The 17,225-nt window shown below is 61.6% G+C and overlaps 1 protein-coding gene across 2 annotated transcripts in view; it reads right to left on the minus strand.

Annotated features, from left to right (window-relative positions):
- Positions 1–1,460: 1,460 nt before the first annotated feature.
- Positions 1,461–17,225, minus strand: part of SNX29 (sorting nexin 29) — a 296,663-nt gene continuing 280,898 nt past the window's right edge. Inside the window, exon 20 of one of the 2 annotated variants that reach the window (XM_054693831.1) lies at positions 1,461–4,524. In XM_054693831.1, coding sequence (XP_054549806.1) covers positions 4,252–4,524 — 273 coding nt within the window. In that variant the 3' untranslated portion in view covers positions 1,461–4,251. The remainder of the gene's footprint in view (positions 4,525–17,225) is intronic. The other variant, XM_037507581.2, reaches the window with a different exon arrangement.

Raw genomic sequence — 17,225 nt, forward strand, 5'->3', positions numbered from 1 at the left:
TAAGGGGGAGACAGCCTCGCTTTCCCCCTCTCGGGTCTCGGCCGAAAGGTCCCTTCCGCCCAGCAGCCCCTCGGCGCGGCCCGGGTTCTCCGCTGAGGACCACCCGCCCGAGGGCCTCCTGCCGTGTCTGCAGACGTTTCTGCTGGTCACAAATGAAAGGGTGGCCCCCATCCAGGGGGTACAGTCCAGGGCGCTGGAGACCCCTCAACACCCAATGTCCCGGCCCCAAATGTCAGCAGGGCCGGGGCGCCCTGGCGGAGACCGCGAGGAAGATCCCGGTGCCTCTGCCCCTCCCCTGGCGTCCCGCTCGCCCCTCGCGGCTCTGACCGCGGCCTGCGCCCCTCCGGGTGGGGAACTTTTATAAAAATCCCACTGCGCCCATCAGCAAGATGGCCAGGCTCTCCTGCCCCCCGCGCGCCCGGCCGGCGAGTCGGGGCCACCGCGCGTTTCTTACAGGGAGGAGCGACGGGGCACCCGGGGGGGTCCTGACCCCCCGGGAGAATCTGGCTCTCGTCCAACTCATGGTTCACGCCAAGTGGGGTTTTGTTCTACTTTGATTCAAATAAAACGCAGGTCTGATGAAAGGCCCCCGCGCGGGCGGCCTGCGGAGCGGGGGCTGACGGGCCCGGGGAGCGTCTCTGGGAGGCGCCCGGTCGCACCTCCCGGGGTCCCACCCGAGGAGCCCCTGGGACAAACAGCACGAGCCTCGGCTTTACAAAACGTCACCCCTTTATTGTCAGCGTAAAGAGGTGTCGGGCCACCAAACCGTAACAAAATGACCACAGTTTATTCCAAAAGAAAATTTCAATACAAGAGCTTAGAAAATTAAACCCATTTGTTCAAAGAGTCTGTCGTGTAAACCCGCAGCAGGAAGAGGCCGCCGAGAGGAGACCGTGTGCGCGGGGAGCCGCGGGCTCGGGCCTCCCTGACGAACGGAGTGGACGGGACCCCGGGTGGGCGCGGGCCTGGGCAGGCCCCGGACCCCTCCCCAGCCGAGGCCCCACGGCTCCTGCCAGGCAGGCCCGGGCGCTCGGCGGAGGCTGTGCCGGGCGGGCGGCACGAAGGCTGCCGCGGAGGTAAAGACATTTGAGGACGAGCCCTGGCGAGGAAGAAGCCCGCGCGCCCCCCGGAGATGTCTGCTTTGGGGGCTCCCTGCAGGGCAGAGGGAGCAGCTCGGGTGGGGACGTGCTGTCCGCCTGCCCCGTCCCCCTGCACGCCCGGCCCCGCGGGCGGCTGGCGCGGGCGGGCCTGGTGGGCCTGGTGGGCCTGGCGGGCGGCACCTGCGGGCAGCCGCGGCTCCGTGGCGGGAACCACTCGCGCCCGCGCCCTGGGCCTCGGGGCCGCTGCAGCGCCCCAGTGGAATGTCTGCGCGGCCGGCCGCTTTCTAGGGAAACGGGGTTTCGGCTCGGGCGGGCGGGGCCCACGGGCGGGCTGCGAGGCCAGCGGCAGGCGCGGGGCGGGGCGCGAGCCCGACGGGGGGCCGCACAGACGGGTCCCCTGGGAGCGGGGAGCCCAGCGCACCCCTCCTCTCGATCCAGTAGCTGAAGGTTTATTTTAGAAACGGAATCACGACTGCGTGTTACAGAAACATGAAAAGGAAGGTTTTGGCACAGACCCGGGAGATAAAATATACAGCGCGACAACTGTGCGGCGCGAGCACAGAAGCCAAATATTTAACGTGAGCTTTAATGAAACAATGCACAATATTTTGAAAAATGATCCTTTGCTGAAGACCTTGCTGGGAAGCAGGCCCCCCGGCCCACGGCGCCCCCCGACGGCCGAGCCACAGCCTGCAGGCCGGGTGGGGAGGCCTAGCGGGGCCCCTGCATTAGCCAAACACCGGGACGTCCTGACTGGCTTTGGTGCCCTCCCGGGCCGCCGCCTGGCCGGGTCTGTTACTAGGGGGCGTTGGGGCGTCCTTGGCAGATCTTCCGGCTGCTCAAAGACCAGCGTGACGGGGAGAGGGCAGGGCCTGAGACCCGTGCCCTGGTGCTCGGGCGGGCGGACTGTGCCCTGCAGGCCCGAGAAGGGGAGCCACGACTGAGCCCTGGCTCTGGGGTGGGAGATGAATTTCCGCGGAAGCAGCGCCGCTGGGGCCAGGGGCAGCGCCATCGGTGCCCGCTGCGTTGTCAGAGCCCGGCTGTAGCCAGCCTTGTGGCCTCTATGTTAAGGGCACCACAAGCGACCAAGCACCGTGGTGACATTTCAGCGGTGGCCACAGAGCCCACAAGAATGAGCTCGGAGCCCCCAGCCGCACCCATCACCTGCCTGCACCCTCCTCTTGCCAAGTCTTGCAAGAGTCTTCACAGCCCAGTCAGGCCATCCCTTCGGAAGCAGGATGCCCCTGGAGTGCCCGCCAGCGGGTGGTACCGGCAGCAGCCTGGGACAGACTTGCTTCTTCCCTGAAAGCCGCTGCCCCGGGCCCGGATGGAGGAACGTGCCTGGTCCCGGGAGCCCTGGGTGCTGCAGGTGCTGTGCCAGGTGGGACGCCAGCTGCCTGAGGAGCTCAGTCCTGGGTCGGGAGCAGCTTCCCGGCCAGTGCCCACCATCCTCGGGGCCCCCTTTGGTTTTCTCTTTTAAAGCGAGACAGCTATGCCCAGTTCCGTTTTTCCTGAGTTTGGCTTCCTCTGGGGGGCGGTGGGGGAAGCAGGGACGCTGCCCTCTCTGCTGCTCTTGCTCCAGCAGCCCCCGCCAGACAGGGCCGCAGAGGGGCTGGCTCCCTCCCAGGAGTGTTCCTCAGGCCCTGGGCACTGCTCAGAGGGGACGCGTCCTTTCGAGGCACAGTCTGGAGCCTGAGGTCACCTAGGCCACCTGTGGCACAGTCTGGAGCCACAGCAGGCTCCGTGGTCCCCACTGTGGACACGTGGCCTCGAAGGCAGGCCCGGCCTGTCCTCGGGGTGCACTGTCCCCCCCTCCAGCTCGCTGGCCTGGGCGTTCTCTTCTTCCTCTGGGGGCGGCGGCCTGGGAGACCAACTCCACGCCTGATGGGCGGAGACCCAGCGAGGCCAGCGGGGCTGTGTTCGGAGTAGAGAGCCACAGCCGCCGCCCAGGGCTGGGATCCAAGCGGGGTGGGTTGTAACAGACACCGGGGCCAACTAGGAGGAGACCCCACACCCTTTCTAGAACATCTCTGACTCCTGTGGACAGCAGCCACCCCCTGCCAGGCCGTGCTCAGCTGCTTCCCAGGCGACCCAGCGGCCTTGCGCCGGCACCGCTCACCCGCGTTCACCTCAGACACCCCACATCTGCCTCCCTCGGGGCTGCTTATTCTTCGTCATCTATTTCACGACCTCCTAGTTTCTCAGTGTGGCCCCAGAAAATGCAAACTCGTAGCTGTCCTCGCAGCTGCAGATGCTCCTGACCCGGCTGGGGTCACTCCATGATTCCAGAGGGTGAGGCTGGCTGAGGGCTCCACCCCGGAGGCGAACTGCCAGTGCCGGGGGGTTGGGCGCGCGTCCTCGCCTGTCCGGCCCACCCAGGGCTGCTCGGAGAGGCAGGCGCAGAGGACTCTGCTGGGACAGGGCACACGGCCTGCTCCCGATGAGCGCCTGTGGGCAGGCGGAGGCTGCACCCCGAACCTGTCCTTAGGGGTGAGCTTGATCTGTGCAGTGGACCGTGTGCCCATGTTCACAGAGCGCCCCTGTGGGGACTTCCAAAGTGGCGCCCACTGTCTGTCTCTCGGCCTTGCGGCCTCTTGGCTTGGGAGTCCCAGGCCACCGACTCTGAGCAGCCCGGGGCTCCCAGCATGGGGCCGCTGTTCACAGCGGGGGCCCACCAGGCCTGACCAGGTGCCCGGTGGCCTAGGTGACCTCAGGCGGGGCCGAGTCCTCCGGGAGCCAGGCCAGGAAGCCGGGGCGCGTCTCCAAAACCACAGCTCAGTGTCGCCCTGGAATGTTGCCCTGGGCAGTGACGTCCAGGAGCTACCGCCGGCCACGGTGGCTGCAGCTGGGGTGTCTAGGGACCCCCGCGGGAGAGTAAGTGGAAAGGAACAAGTCCTCCGAGCCCCACGTGTCCAGGTGTAGCAGGCAATTATATTACAAACAGGGAAAGAGGGTCTCCCTTGCTAATTCCCCCTGGGAGAGTCAAGAGGTGGTTTCTGAGCGAGCCCTCTGGCGCGTGAAGGAGCAGCGTCCTGCATCTCGGCCCGCGCCCCCCGCTGGCCCCGGGGCGGGAGGAGGGGGTGGGCAGCCCCGGAGAGGCGCGTCCCCGTTCGTCCTGCGCCAGCCGCCTGCTCTAGACTGACCAGTTTAATCAGGGTGTCTCTGGGGCGCCCCGGGTGGACGGGGTGGTCCCTCCAATGGTGAAGGACCGCGGCCATGGCCAGGTCGGACGCAGAGCGGCTGGGGTGCAGGGCCGGCGCAGCACGTAAGGCCTGAGTCTGGGGTCCGTCGAGGTCAGAGGTCGCCGCTCTGGGGCTCCACGTTGCGCGTCTCCCTGGGGTGACCTCGGGACAGCTTGGGGAAGCGCGACGCCGCTTTGGGCCGGCTGTTCTTGTTCACCGAGTCTCCAGGGGGGGTGACGTCGCTGAAAGACAGAGCGGGGGGGGATTCTGGTTAGTGTGGGGCTCTCAGTGGGGGTGCCTCCGCTGGGCAGCCAGGGGACCGGCAGCCGTGGGCACTGCTGTCCCCGGTCACGTGAAGAAGCCCCTCTTGCCAGGTCAGTTTTCTCTCAGAAGCACCCACACAGCTGCGCTTCCCAGCTAGTTTGTGGGCGCCCGTTCTGGAGGCGCCAGGGCAGCTCCTGGCCAAGGCCTCTGGTGTCACATCGATGCGCAGCAACGACCCCGGCCGACCTTGACCAGCTGCATTCAAGGGCCCACTTTGCTTGTGCGTCGTTTTGCTTAATGTTAGTTTCCAGAACCTGCTAAGTGAGGACTGAGCGCACGAGCCGGGGCTTTATTCCCCCCATTCTCATTGCTCTTCCAGGACAGGCATGTTTCAAGGCCAAAGAGCGTGCTTTTGGGTCCTAAAAGACGTGTCAGGACAGGCCTCTCTTGTGGGGCTTGGCCAAGAGAGTAACTCGGATGGACACCATGTCCCATACTCGGGACGCGCACCCAGCCCCGTGAAGGGGCCAGAAACGGAAACCGCGTCAGGCCCGGCCCAGGGCTTTCCTGACGTGACTGTAAAACGTCTCCTGACTGGACGTGTGACCAGGGGTGAGCGCCAGGCACTGCCGGGAGCCCCGAGGGTCGTGCGCACTTGCCAAGGGAACTTCTCCTCGAGCACCCACACGGGCTGGGCGGCAAGGAGGGCAGGGACCGCCTAAAGGAAGCGGGGGCAGGGGCCGAGGGCAGGTCTGGAGGCCGGGGCAGGCCCGTGGGTGGTGCCCGCCCGAGGGCTCTCCGCAGGGAGTCCACGGTCAGGTTCACTCTAATGACCCCTGTGGAGCGCAGGCTGGTGACCGCAGCCTCGGGGGGTGACAGGACAGCGTCCCGTGTGGACGGATGGCACGGCCCCCGGCTGGCAGGAAGGGTTCCCCGGAAGGCTAGAAGGGAGGCACCCCCCTCCCCTTCCTGGCCACCTCCACCCCTGGGCTGCGGGTCCGTCTCCCACGCCTCTGACCTGGCCCCTTGGGATGACACAGGTCCCCTGAATACCCTCCCCGCTCAAGATGCCTCTGTCACCCCTGCCGAGTCCCCTTTTCCACAGACGGGGACACGTTCACGGGTCCCCGGGGTCGGAGTGTCCTGTGTCCTCCCCACGCCGAGTGTGCACGGGAAGCAGCGCGACAAGACGTGGGAGTGAAACAGCCACGGTCTCTCAACGGTGAGATGAAGCCGGTGGAAAGGTAAATAAGGAACGGCGCCGGCCATGCACATCCCACTGGCACACAACGCGTCTCTGATACAACACAGAGGAAAGCTGAGGTGGTGTCCTGCCGGCCGGGCACGGGGCGGGCCAGGCGTGGCCACGGCGTGGGGGAGCAGCGCCAGCAGCAGCGGAGGCTGAGCTGGGGACAGCTGAAGACGACCCAGCTTGATGCGGAGGCTTCAGCCCCGTCTGGCCGCGTGACTGGGCGAAAGGCGGCTGGACCGCGGGCCGGGGTGCAGCTGGAGGCGCCCAGAGTGGGGAGTCCCGGGCCCGCGAAAGTGCTGGGTTTGCAGGTGACTGTGTCTTAACGTTTTTATGTAGCAGTTGGCCACTTGCATGTTTTCTTTGGAGAAATGTCTATTGCCGCCCTGCGTCCATTTTCAGCCCAGGAAATGCAGTTCAGAGCCAAAAATGCCAGGTTCCCCACCCGGGGATGTTGGCGAGGATGGAGAACTGGAACCCTGGCGGCTGGGGTGCAGAGGGTGCAGCTGCTATGAAGAGCAGAATGGGAGCGCCTCGAATTGAAAACAGAGTGACCATCCGGCCCGGCAATCCCACTTCAGGGTATTTCTCCAAGAACCGGAACCAGGTGGACGAGGCCTCTGCGCCCCACGTCCACTACAGCGCTGACCCCAGCAGCCGAGACATGGGGAAAGCCTCCATGCCCGCGTTGGTTGGATAAAGATCTGGTGTAGCCACACAGGGGAGCACTACTCAGCCTTAAAGAAGGAAATTCTGGGCCTCCCTGGTGGCGCAGGCAGGTGAGCGCCGCGCTGTGAAGCTGTCCGCAGCCTCTGCAGCGCCAGTTCGATCCCAGCCAGCCAGCGAGGGTCCCACATGGCACCGCAGACCTCTCCTGTCTCATCCGCTGCTCCCCTCAGCAGCGTATTTCAGTCAGTCTGCCTGTTCTGTTCCCCGCTCTGTCTCTGGTGAGTCCTCTCACCCTCCTGCGCATCGGGCATGTACCCCGGTTCTTGTGTAAAATAAATTTAAAAAAGGACATTCTGACATAAGTGAACACAGATGGCTGCTCAGTGAAAAAAGCGAGGCAGAAGGGGCAGTGGTTTATGTTTCCACTTTACAAGGAGTCTAAACTCGTCACCCTCAGAATCAAAGTCCGGAACGGTGGTCTCTGGAGGCGGTGAGGGGAGGGGACGAGGTGGCTGATCGACAGGTGTGGGCAGCCATTCACCTTGGGACGCTGGTGTGGGTGCGGGCGTCCCGGGGGGCTCTCCTTGGAAGTATGTCAGGCCAGCCAGGGTCGAGGCAGGGCCCACCGGGCAGCAGGGCTGTGAAGTGAGGGGCCCGTCGGGGGGGAGCGTGCAAGTTCAGCGCCCGGCCTTAAAGGATCCGCCCCCCTCCTCTCTGAAGTCACCGGTGGTTTTCTGGGCAGGTTGGCAATCGGGCACTGTCAGAACTTTCTGGAGAAAGGATTTTCAGCCGTCCTGGGAGGAGGACGCAGGAGCCCAGGCTGTTAGGGCCTGGGGCTTCCAGCAGCTCTGGCTGCCCCAGCCTCGGGCTCCAGGCAGGACGGCGCCAAGAGGGCACACGCCGCAGGCCACTTTCCCGCCTTTATGGCACCACTGGAAACGCATTTCCACTTAAATTTAACGGGTAATTCTGAGCTTCCCTGACAGGTTTCCTCCTGGAAAGAGTCAGTTATGAAAACACCAAAGAAAAAAGGTCCATGTTTTTTAAAAAAGGCAGCTCCGTTTTCCTGAAAGTTAAGGAAAAGGAAGCAAAAGCTATTTCCTCCTCCATCTCCTTATCTCCACTCTTTAGATTTCAGTTCATCCTTTTTTTTTGACTAGGTAACAAAGTGGTGCAAAATCGAGCGCGCAGAGGTGAGCGCCGGAGAGTGAGCCGCCCGCCCGGCCCGTGCATGCACGCACAGGTGTGCAGGAGCACACGCGTGAGCCGCACCGAGCAGGCGCAGATTCTCTCTGCTGGGACCCTGCACCCTCTTCTAGCAGCAGAACCGGCCCGTGCCAGGCTGTAGTCACGGCCACGGTGAGGCCCCACGCGACACGACAGCCCTGCAGACCCTCCAGGCGCCCCTGTTGAGAGGCGCGGCAGGTGCAGGCGGCCCGGCAGGCAGGAATTAGTTGTGCTCTCAGGCAAGTCCCGCCACCTCTGCAGCCTCAACACAGAGTGTCCACATTGCTGGGCCGAGGAGGAGGGGAGAAAAGGCATGGAAGGTGTCCCCCTCGTTCCAGAAGCAGAGCCTCCGAGAGGCAACTGCGATCACTTTTGCTAATACTTTCTCAGGCCCGAGACTCAGCTTCGCCCTCAGACCCAACTGCGCTGAACAAACTGTGGCTGCGCGGTCCTGCCAACTTGGCCCCCGCCCCATCATCCAGCCCAGCTCCTCTGACTTCAGTCTGCGCTCGGGGCCCGGCCTGGCTGGTGCCTGCCACGCCCACGGGTTCCGGGCGGCCCAGCCCCGCCAGATCGAGCCTTGCAGTGTTTAGACTCATTTTAATCTCCTTACTTTTATGTATTTTGAAAGCAGCCCTAATATTTTATATTTTAAAATTCCTTTAATGAATGTACATGCATAGAAGGTAGCTGCTCAAATGTCTCTGCAATTTTCTCATCATGTTTTCTTAGTTTTCCAGTCAAAACAGCAGCTTTAATCGCAGCGGGTCTATATGGATTACGGAGTAAAGATTTTCCTCCCTTTGTTCTTTGTAATTGTTTATAATTATCAGTCGATCAGTCTAGTAGCTATATTCTACTTCTGTTATCTTCTGGGGCTGAACAAAGGATGGCAAGGGAAATTGATTTTCCGCTGTAGCACTGAGCACCTACTACGTGCCTGACCTACTACGTGCCTGGCTACACAGTCGTGGCGCCGGTGCTGCCGCCATGGCTGGGCCCTCAGCTCTGTTTTGTTAACGAGGAAGTGTGAGGCCCAGGCCACTCAGCAGGTGACGGAGGGGGGTGGACGGCCACTCCCCAGCTATGCGCGCTGAGGAGTGTTTGCAGACAGTCGCTGAACTGCAAGTCTCCACCCAAGCAGAGGCCAAGCAAACACCCAGACCCGGGCTGCCCCGAGAGACTTCCCTGCTGCTGTTTGCGCTGGTTCCCCCGCCTTGCCCACAGGAGAGCCAGATCCGAGGTCCTGCCAGGCACCACACTGGGGACGCATGTCCTGCCCGGGCTGGAAGACGGACGAGGCAGCGGCCTGGTGTCCACTGGGCTGGCTCAGCCCCCTCGGGCAGGTGTCTGGCAGCTGGTGAGGAAACCAACCAAAGAGCCCCCACGTGCCCGTGAGGAGCAGCTGCTTTCAGAGGCTGCCGCGGGCCTGACCACAACCTCCCTCGTGAACATCGAGTGTGACGACGTCGTCTTCCCTGCACTGAGCACACAGGCCGTGGCTGGACGTGTCAGGGCCAGGCCTGGGGTCCCACCATGGCCAGGGCTGCCCAGCCCAGCCCCACAGCAGAGTGGCCACGGGGGGACGGAGGCCAAGGGCTGGGGTCCACCGAGACTTCTAAGAACAAACAGCGCGCAGCTCTGCTCCCAGGCTGCCGTCCTGGCTTAGGCGACAGCGGGGCTGGTTGTGAACAGCCCTTTTCAGGGCTGCTCTGCTGGGCGCCCGCTGGGTGAGCGCCACAGCCTGGGCCCCGGGAGCGGGGAAACAGCCGGCCCCGGCCTTCCGTACGCACGAGTTCAGCGTGTGTTTCCACTTTCTTCAATCCCCTCCCGCCTCACTGGAAAAGGCTCCCTCACCAGACACCAGCTGGGGGCACAGGGCCTCCGAGAGCACAAGGTCACATCGCATCCTTTGTCCATCAGTCCCCGAGGCCGGACAGGTGGTCGTGAGCCTGGGGTGGCCAGAGGGGTGTTGCCCTGTGTGCCCTGGGCCCCCATGTCACCCCTCCTGGGGGTGCAGGTCCTCCGCGCTCAAAGTGGCCCCTGTGGCAAGCGGGAGCCGTCCCCAACAGCGCCGCATGGGGGTGCTTAGCAAGGGATGGCTCCCTGTCCTCGCCCTTCTTCCCAGGAGCCTTGTGACGTTTGCTGCCTGCAGAGGGGAGGGTGGGGGGCGCTTCCCAGGCCCTGGGCTCAGGGACCCTCTCAGGCTGTGTCCCTGTGGGGGGAGGGGCGGATCCTGCAACCCGGTCAGGGTGTCATGGCTCCTCCTCTCCCTCCACCGTGTATTCTTAGAAACGACACCACCTTATTGTAAAATCTAACTGTGGGCTGATGTTCCTAACAGCCTTCAGGCGCCACACCTGCTGAAAGACCTTTGCCCTCCGCTGACTGCTGCCAGAGCAAAGGTGACTGCCAGAGTGCAGGGTGCGACCTTGGCTAAGCCCCACCCTTCTCACGGGCTCTGCTCCTCTCCCAGCAAGAGGGCGCAGGATCCTGGCACCCGGGACCAAGGGACCGGAGCGCTCCCCAGAGCAGGGAGCAGACCTCTCGTCCCAGGCTTCTCTCTGCACAGATACAGGCCCAAGTCTCCGCCCCACGGGCTGGGAGGAGATTCCACGGCACGAGAAAGCTACTCTAGAAACCCAAGCAGACCCAGCGCGGGCTCCGAGCTCATGACTTCATCCTGGCTCACGCAGTACAGGGAGACAGCCCGGCCCACACGGGCCGCGGCGCATCTAGAGAGAGGGGACGCCCGCTCGGGCGCGAGGCACACGTCCCACTCCATTAGGAGCGAGGACCTGGGCAGCGTGGAAGATTCCCCAAGGAAGTGCGATCTCGTGGCTCAATGGGTGTGGAAGGCTGGGCTACAGGCGTCACAAGCTTCTCACACAAAAGCCTGCCTCAGCCGTAGGCTGTGGCTGTGCCTGGGCCTCCCCGGTGGCGCAGCGGTTGAGCGCTGGGTTGCGAAGCTGCCCACAGCCTCTGCAGCGCCGGTTCGATCCCCGGCTGCTCCCCGGCCGCCGGAGGAGGGTCCCACATGGCGCGCAGACCTCTCCTGCCGCCCGCTGCTCCCCTCAGCAGTGTACTTCGGTCCTTCTGCCTGCTCTGCTCCCCGCTCTGGTGAATTCTCTCACCCTCCTGCGCTTCTGACTGTACCCAGTGCTTGTATGTATGTATGTATGTATGTATGTATAAATAAATAAAAATCTTAAAAAAAAAAAGCCTGCCTCAGCCGTAGGCCGTGGCTGTGCCCGCAGAATGGACATATGCGTGCCCACCCACCTGCTCTTCGCTCGGGGAACCTCCTCCTTCCATCGCAGGCATGTTCAGGTCTGGCCTGAGGGGGCGGGATGTCTCTTCCTTCCCCCCAGATCTGGTTAATCCCCCCCCCTGGCCACGGTCACAGTCTCAGAGGTGAGACAGCGACCCAAAGCTCAGTCAGCATCTTCCCGAGAGTTTCTGCTGGAGCTACTGGGCAAGACGTGGTAAGACTCTCAGCCTTTAACTGGAGTCCGTGAGAAGGATGCGCGTTCTTCAGGCCGCGCAGCTGTAGACCTGTGGGCCCGTCGCTGCTATAGGTCCTCTTCCCACAGAGAGAGAACATGCTGGAGAATGAAGGCAGCCCGGAGCCCTGCCAACGGTACTTGGCTCTCTGAATCAAGCCATTCCCGAAGCTTGCACCATCTCTGAGTTTCACAGCTAAGCCAGCCCGGAAGCACTTCTTTCCAGCGCAAGCTAATATGAAATGGGTGTCTATAATTGTGTAAGCCAGAGTCCCTCACGACACAGACCAGGTGCTGGACCCCGAGAGACTCAGGCACGGCGGGTTCTGAGCACCTACCACGGGTCTGGACGCCACGAGCTGCCTCCCTCACACTTTGCTATTTAGCTGCTGTCCTCCAACACGCGGCGCCGGTGCTGTGCCGACACGCGGACTTTCCAGCCAGACCTGGATCAAGACCTACCTGGGCCCAAAGGCCGGGCCCCCAACAGCCTTCAAACAGTACAGGTTTAGGAGCTAGACCCAAGTTCAAATGCCAGCACCACAGCTTCCCACCTGTGTGAGCTTGGGTGCGTCCCTCCATCACCCAAAGCCTCGGCTTCCTCAATTATAAAGTGGAAACAACAGGAGGCCCCATTCCCTCACAGCTGCTGACGCAGAGGGTGTGTGAACACCTACAGGGGCAGGTGACAGGGCTGAATCTGTAATGGTGGCTTGACTTAGGGATCAGTCTGGAAGGAGAAAATAGCGAAGATTTGAGCTAACTGGTGATCAGTCCTGTTAGACTTGTAACAAAAGAAAACAAACAGCATGCGAACTCCCTAAAGAGGAAACACGGGCACACGATAAGACTCTCCACACCAAATGCCGTGGTGACCAGGCCTCTCCCTGCTGCTGCTCTCCCCCAGACACACCAGGGCGGGCCCGCTGGTCCAGCTGCCTCGCTCGTGACTCCCTGTCAAGGCCCTCCTGGACCAGCAGCCAACATCAGCCGGGTCGTCACCCAACGGTGAGCAACACAGGATCACTGTCTCCCGCCAAGGGACTGTGTCGTTGCTGTCATAGCACTGACGGGAGCAGGTAAGCGACGCATAGCCCAGGACAGTGATCATTCTTAGTTATCACCCTCAGACATCACTTAAAAAGTACGGGGCGTGGGGGTTGGGGGGGCAGAAAGTTGCGGAGCGCATGGCCTACTGAGGAGAGAGCTTTCACCCGCGCGGAGGGTGCTCCGCTGGGATAAGGGGGTTCTGTCTGGAAGAGCCGTCAATCCCACGCCTTGCAGGCTCCCCTCCTGGCGTTAGAGAGCTGGCGTTCGGATTATTTTGCTAGCCCCAAATTGGGGGTTATCACGCTAAAAATAATCTAATCTGCTTCCCTTTGCTCTCAACTGAAACTTCAAAGGCGCCAATGTTTACAAATAAAAGGCAGAAGTAGGGCAGGCAACCGTACTCCTTGGGCATCGAGACAGAGGTGAGATTCTGAACGAGGAGGAAGGGCAGGTGAGGGCCGCCGAGACAGCTCCCTCTGGCGCGCTTAAGCGGTGCCGCCTCCTTGAACGTGGTGCACAAGCCTGTGAGTCTGCGCTACTAGTTCTGTTTTACAGAACCGAGGCCAAGGTCACAGGGCCGCGAGGCAGCAGAGCTGACAGTCCAACCCAGGGCTGTCTGACTCAAAGTCTTGCTCTTGCCCGCAGGTAGCAAGTTGCCGTTTTGTCCTGCAAGGAACGACGCACAACTCGGACAACCGGTCATAAGGAAACCCACTGCCCGTCACGAGGAACCGTGCGCTGGGGTGAAAAGTAGGTCCACTGTGTCAGGGGAACCGGCGCTCTGCAGTCGGGTTTCTGGGCTGGGCCACTGAGGGCCTGGCCGTGGGGCTGCCATCTTCAGCTAACAAGACCACAGGGCCTCAGCCTCCTGGGTCAACGTGACTATATGTGGAAGGAAGAGAAGTGAACGTGGCTGGAGACTCGTGAGAAAATCAAGACTGTCTCTCAAAGCTCCGCGGTGAAGGTGTCCGCTGTGTCTTCCTCTGCTCCTACAGCCCCCAAACCTCCTAACTCCAAGGTCTGCCCTGGTTGCAAGGGGCCCGGCAGTGGGTGCGAGGACTCCCGCCAACAGCAGCAGGCTCAGTTTCGGCTGCAGCACGAGCCCCGGAGCAGGCGGTGAGTGCTCCGGCACCGCCTCCTGACACCTTTGCGTCGGAGGGAGGCCTGTGATCTGTCCCACCCTACAGATGGGGAAATGGAGGCACAACGTCCTTTAAAGGCCTAATCCAAGATCACCAGGCCAGCCAGTGCCCGCTCTCAGGGATGGTGCTGCCAGACAACAGGCCACAAGCCCAGCACAGGCCTCCTGCCTGTCACATTAGTAATTTCTCAGCCTGCCTTCCCAGAACAAGCTGGCGAGAATACTATCCACAACTCTGTCACCGCGAGCTCTCATGTGTGAGAAAGAAAAATAAAACAAGCAACCCTGTTCTGACTCAGCAATCCGTGACCCGTTCCCCTCCCGCTGTGTGCTAGGCGGCAGGCAGGTGTGCTCCCGGGCAGAGGCTGGCCTCTGCGCCCCCAGGCACTTACAGCCTCCTGCACGCATTACAGAGTAAAGAGCAAGAGGGGCCTCCGCTGGGAGACGGTGGGTGCTCACCGCACAGCTGCAAGCTCAGTGTCCTGGTCTGCAGAAAGGGAGCCATCCCCTGACCTCGGGGGCGGGGGGGGGGGCCGAAGACGCCGTGACTCCCTTGGCCTTCCTACCACTTCTGGGCTCTGGAGCCCCAGGGATTGCAGCTGGTGGTACAAGAGCCAATGGCAGACCAGCTTCTTGGGCTGGGTTGGGGTTTCTCAACCTGGCACGACAACATTTGGGTCAGATCACTGTTGTGGGGGGCTGGCCTGTGCAGCCTCTCCCCAGTAGACTCAAAACCACCTCCACTCATTTTTAACTGTCACTCGAGTTGGGGGCAGCATTGCTCTCAGCTGAGAACGAGGGTCTGGGAGCTCAAGAAAACCCCACGGGGTTCACAGGAGGGGAGAAGTAGTGAGGGAAGTAGCCACAGAAACCCCAGAGAAGGTTCTGCGAGAGCTGCTCTGCATGGCAGCCCTGCAGGTGAACCTCAGCCTGAACAGGGTTTGCCCCGTGACCTTGACCAAATGCCAGACTTGCTTTTCAGCCCTAATAACCCCCTGGAGCAGACACAGTGCTCCCCGGTGAGCTGCTACAGGAGAACCTCGTGCTTACAGTGAGGCAGTAAACAGCCGCTGCTGAGCTGCCAGAGTGCCGGGAGCAGGCCCTCTGCCCGCGGCCAGGCCGCCCCGGGGATGCGGGCCCTCCACATAGGGGAGGCGGCGACAGACCACACGTGGATGGACGCCGAGGGGAAAGCGACTGCAGCATGTGTGGTTGGGCCATCGCCAGCTGGCTGCAGGCACTGCCCGCCACTCGGGCTGGTGCAGAGGCGCCCGGCACTGTCTCACCATCCTGGTCCTCCAGGGTCCTGGGTCCTGCCCACTGCGCCCTGCATTTCTTCACATTAGACACTGATCTAACGTGGGCCTCTCTGTGTAGACGGCTTGCGATGCACAGGGCGAGCCCGCAGAGGTCCTGTTTGGCCCACAGATTAGTTCCCAACTAATTTTAAAAGCAGGTTTTATATCAAAATCTGGTTTCTTTCATCTCTTAGAAAATTCAAAGCCCTGGCAACCCGCAGTCCCATATGACCACAGTCCCCTGGGGAACCAGGGTCTCCGTGCCCCGCTCTGCACCACTCCCTACTATCACACCTCAGTGGCTTCATGCACTTGAACGATCTGCCTGAGTCTAATGACTGGGAGATGCGGGCAGGTGGAGGCAGATTGTTTGGGGTGGGGTACAGAGACCCACAGCGCCAGGTTCTGGAGAGGGGGGCAGGCCCTGGCCCCACAGAGGCACTGGAGCCACTGGGTGACCCTCCAGGAAGAAACCTGGACCTGGGCAAAGTGCCTGGCATGGGAACAAGTTGCTTGGTGGGGGCACAGCCACGGGCCGGCAGTCCTGGGACTCACAGCTACCGGATCCAGAATGCGGCTCCTGCAGGGAGCAGCCTGGCCGCCGAGGAGCAAACCCTGTCCCATGGGAGGTGCCAGAGGCAGCAGGGGCTTGCGGAAGCACCGCTTCGCCTGGGCTGCCCTGGAGGACATGTTCGAGGTGCTCCTCGAACATGTCACGGGCGAGGGTGACAGGGATGCCACCACAGTTGTGCCGTGCCATCTGCTCCGTGGGTCCTCCGCCAACTTGGCAGTGCAGAAGGAGGACAACTTGCTATTCTTACTGTGCCGAGAAGAAGCATTAGTGCCACAGTTCTTTCTAGAGAGGAAGGCGCCTTCGGGAAACACTCCTCGCCACCCTGACCCAGCTTTCTCCAAAGTTCCGCCTCCCCTCCCTCGGCTGCTGGCTCCCACCCAGGCCGCCACCTCTTCCAGCATCTTCCCCTACCTCTGCCCCATACCATGCTCATGTTTCTATCAGGAAACTCCCCCCGGAAGAGATGGCTCTTTGGGATTCGAGAGCAGGAAGTCGGAATTCCTGGGAAGACTTGGGAATGCCCATGGATCCTAACTTCTCGTTAAAGCATTCCCAACAGTCGTCAGAGCGTGTATTTGTTACTGTGGAAACCTGAACCCATTTGCTAACTAGATGACAAGCAGTTAGAGAGGCAGTGCTCGCAAAGAGCGAATCTCCAAGCGCTGAGAACCACCAGGAGAGGCTCTTACACAAGGGCCGCGGCCCCACACAGATGTGCATCGAAACCACCAATGGAAGGACTTCCTGGGCTGCTAGAAATGATGTCTTGGACTGCCACGGACTGCCACGCACACCAAGCTTGCTCTGTACGTGAACTTCCTGGCGTTCATTTCACTTGCAAGAATGACCACTGCTTGCAGCAGAGCCATGGACTCACCAGTGACACAGCATCAGCTAAAAGCACAAAGGAATTAACAGGCAACTGAGACACTCTGGGGTGGGGGGGAAGCCCAGGGGACTATGGTGAGGGTGCACGGTTGATATGGTGCTGGGAATTCTATGGGACGACACCTGGGAGAAAGCAGCATACAGAAATGAGCAATGATGTAAAATGTATATAAATCAATACATTGTATTTTAAAAATTAAATAAATAAAAGCACAAGGGACCACGCAGCATGAGAAGGTTCTCAGGGCTCCTGGCAATGGAGACCCCAGCCTCCACCTCGGCAGCGGCCCTTCCGCTCTGCTCTTGCCCGGGGGAGGGGGCGGATTCCTCAAGCCACAAATGCTGACTGTTGCACTTTAATTTTTTGCAAGAGAATCACAATACTTTCCCCCAGCTCCCTAACTTTTTCTTGAGATCTAAAAAAGCCACATTTCCTGAGAAATCCCAGGCAGGTGTCCCCAGCTGGGGCCCAGCCCCAAGGACGCCGCTCTGGCCTGCCCAGGCTCCCGGAGGCCTTCCTCAACCCGGCGCCTCATCTGGCCCCACGACCACCCTTTGCCAGAGCTTCAGCCTCAAAAGCCCTGACATATCAGGTTCAGGCTCCCCCCCGCCAGCCCCGCTTTTCTCTGGGCTACCAGGAGGGCACCCCAGCCTGTGTCCCCACCACGCTGCTCTCCCTCCAGCGGCCGGCGTGATCTAACCCCCCAGCCCTGCGAAGCTCCCCTCCCGAGGCTGGTGGAGACCCCTCCAGCCTCCCACCCAGGCCCCAGCCCGGCTTCCCAGAGTACCTGGCCAGAGAGGCAGCGCCCGCGCGCCACCCACAGGCGACCTGGGCTCCCTGACCCTGCAGCCGCTGTGCACCTTGGGAACGACCATCTCCCCCTGCGCGCTGGCCGAATCCAGTCCATCGAGAGTGGAGTTTACAGGTTCTTGTCAAAATTTAAAAATGTGCACGCCCTCTGCACCCCTAAAATCAGTTCTACCTGCCAAGATGTTTATCTGTTGAGCTGCTCCTGGCCGCGCTATTTGAGGGAGAAAACTCTGGAAACCTCTTAAATATTCAAGGAGAGCGGCGGTGAA

This window comes from Talpa occidentalis, unplaced genomic scaffold (assembly GCF_014898055.3).
Source record: "Talpa occidentalis isolate TD23 unplaced genomic scaffold, MPIMG_talOcc4v2.1 talOcc4.12, whole genome shotgun sequence".
Classification (NCBI taxonomy): domain Eukaryota; kingdom Metazoa; phylum Chordata; class Mammalia; order Eulipotyphla; family Talpidae; genus Talpa; species Talpa occidentalis.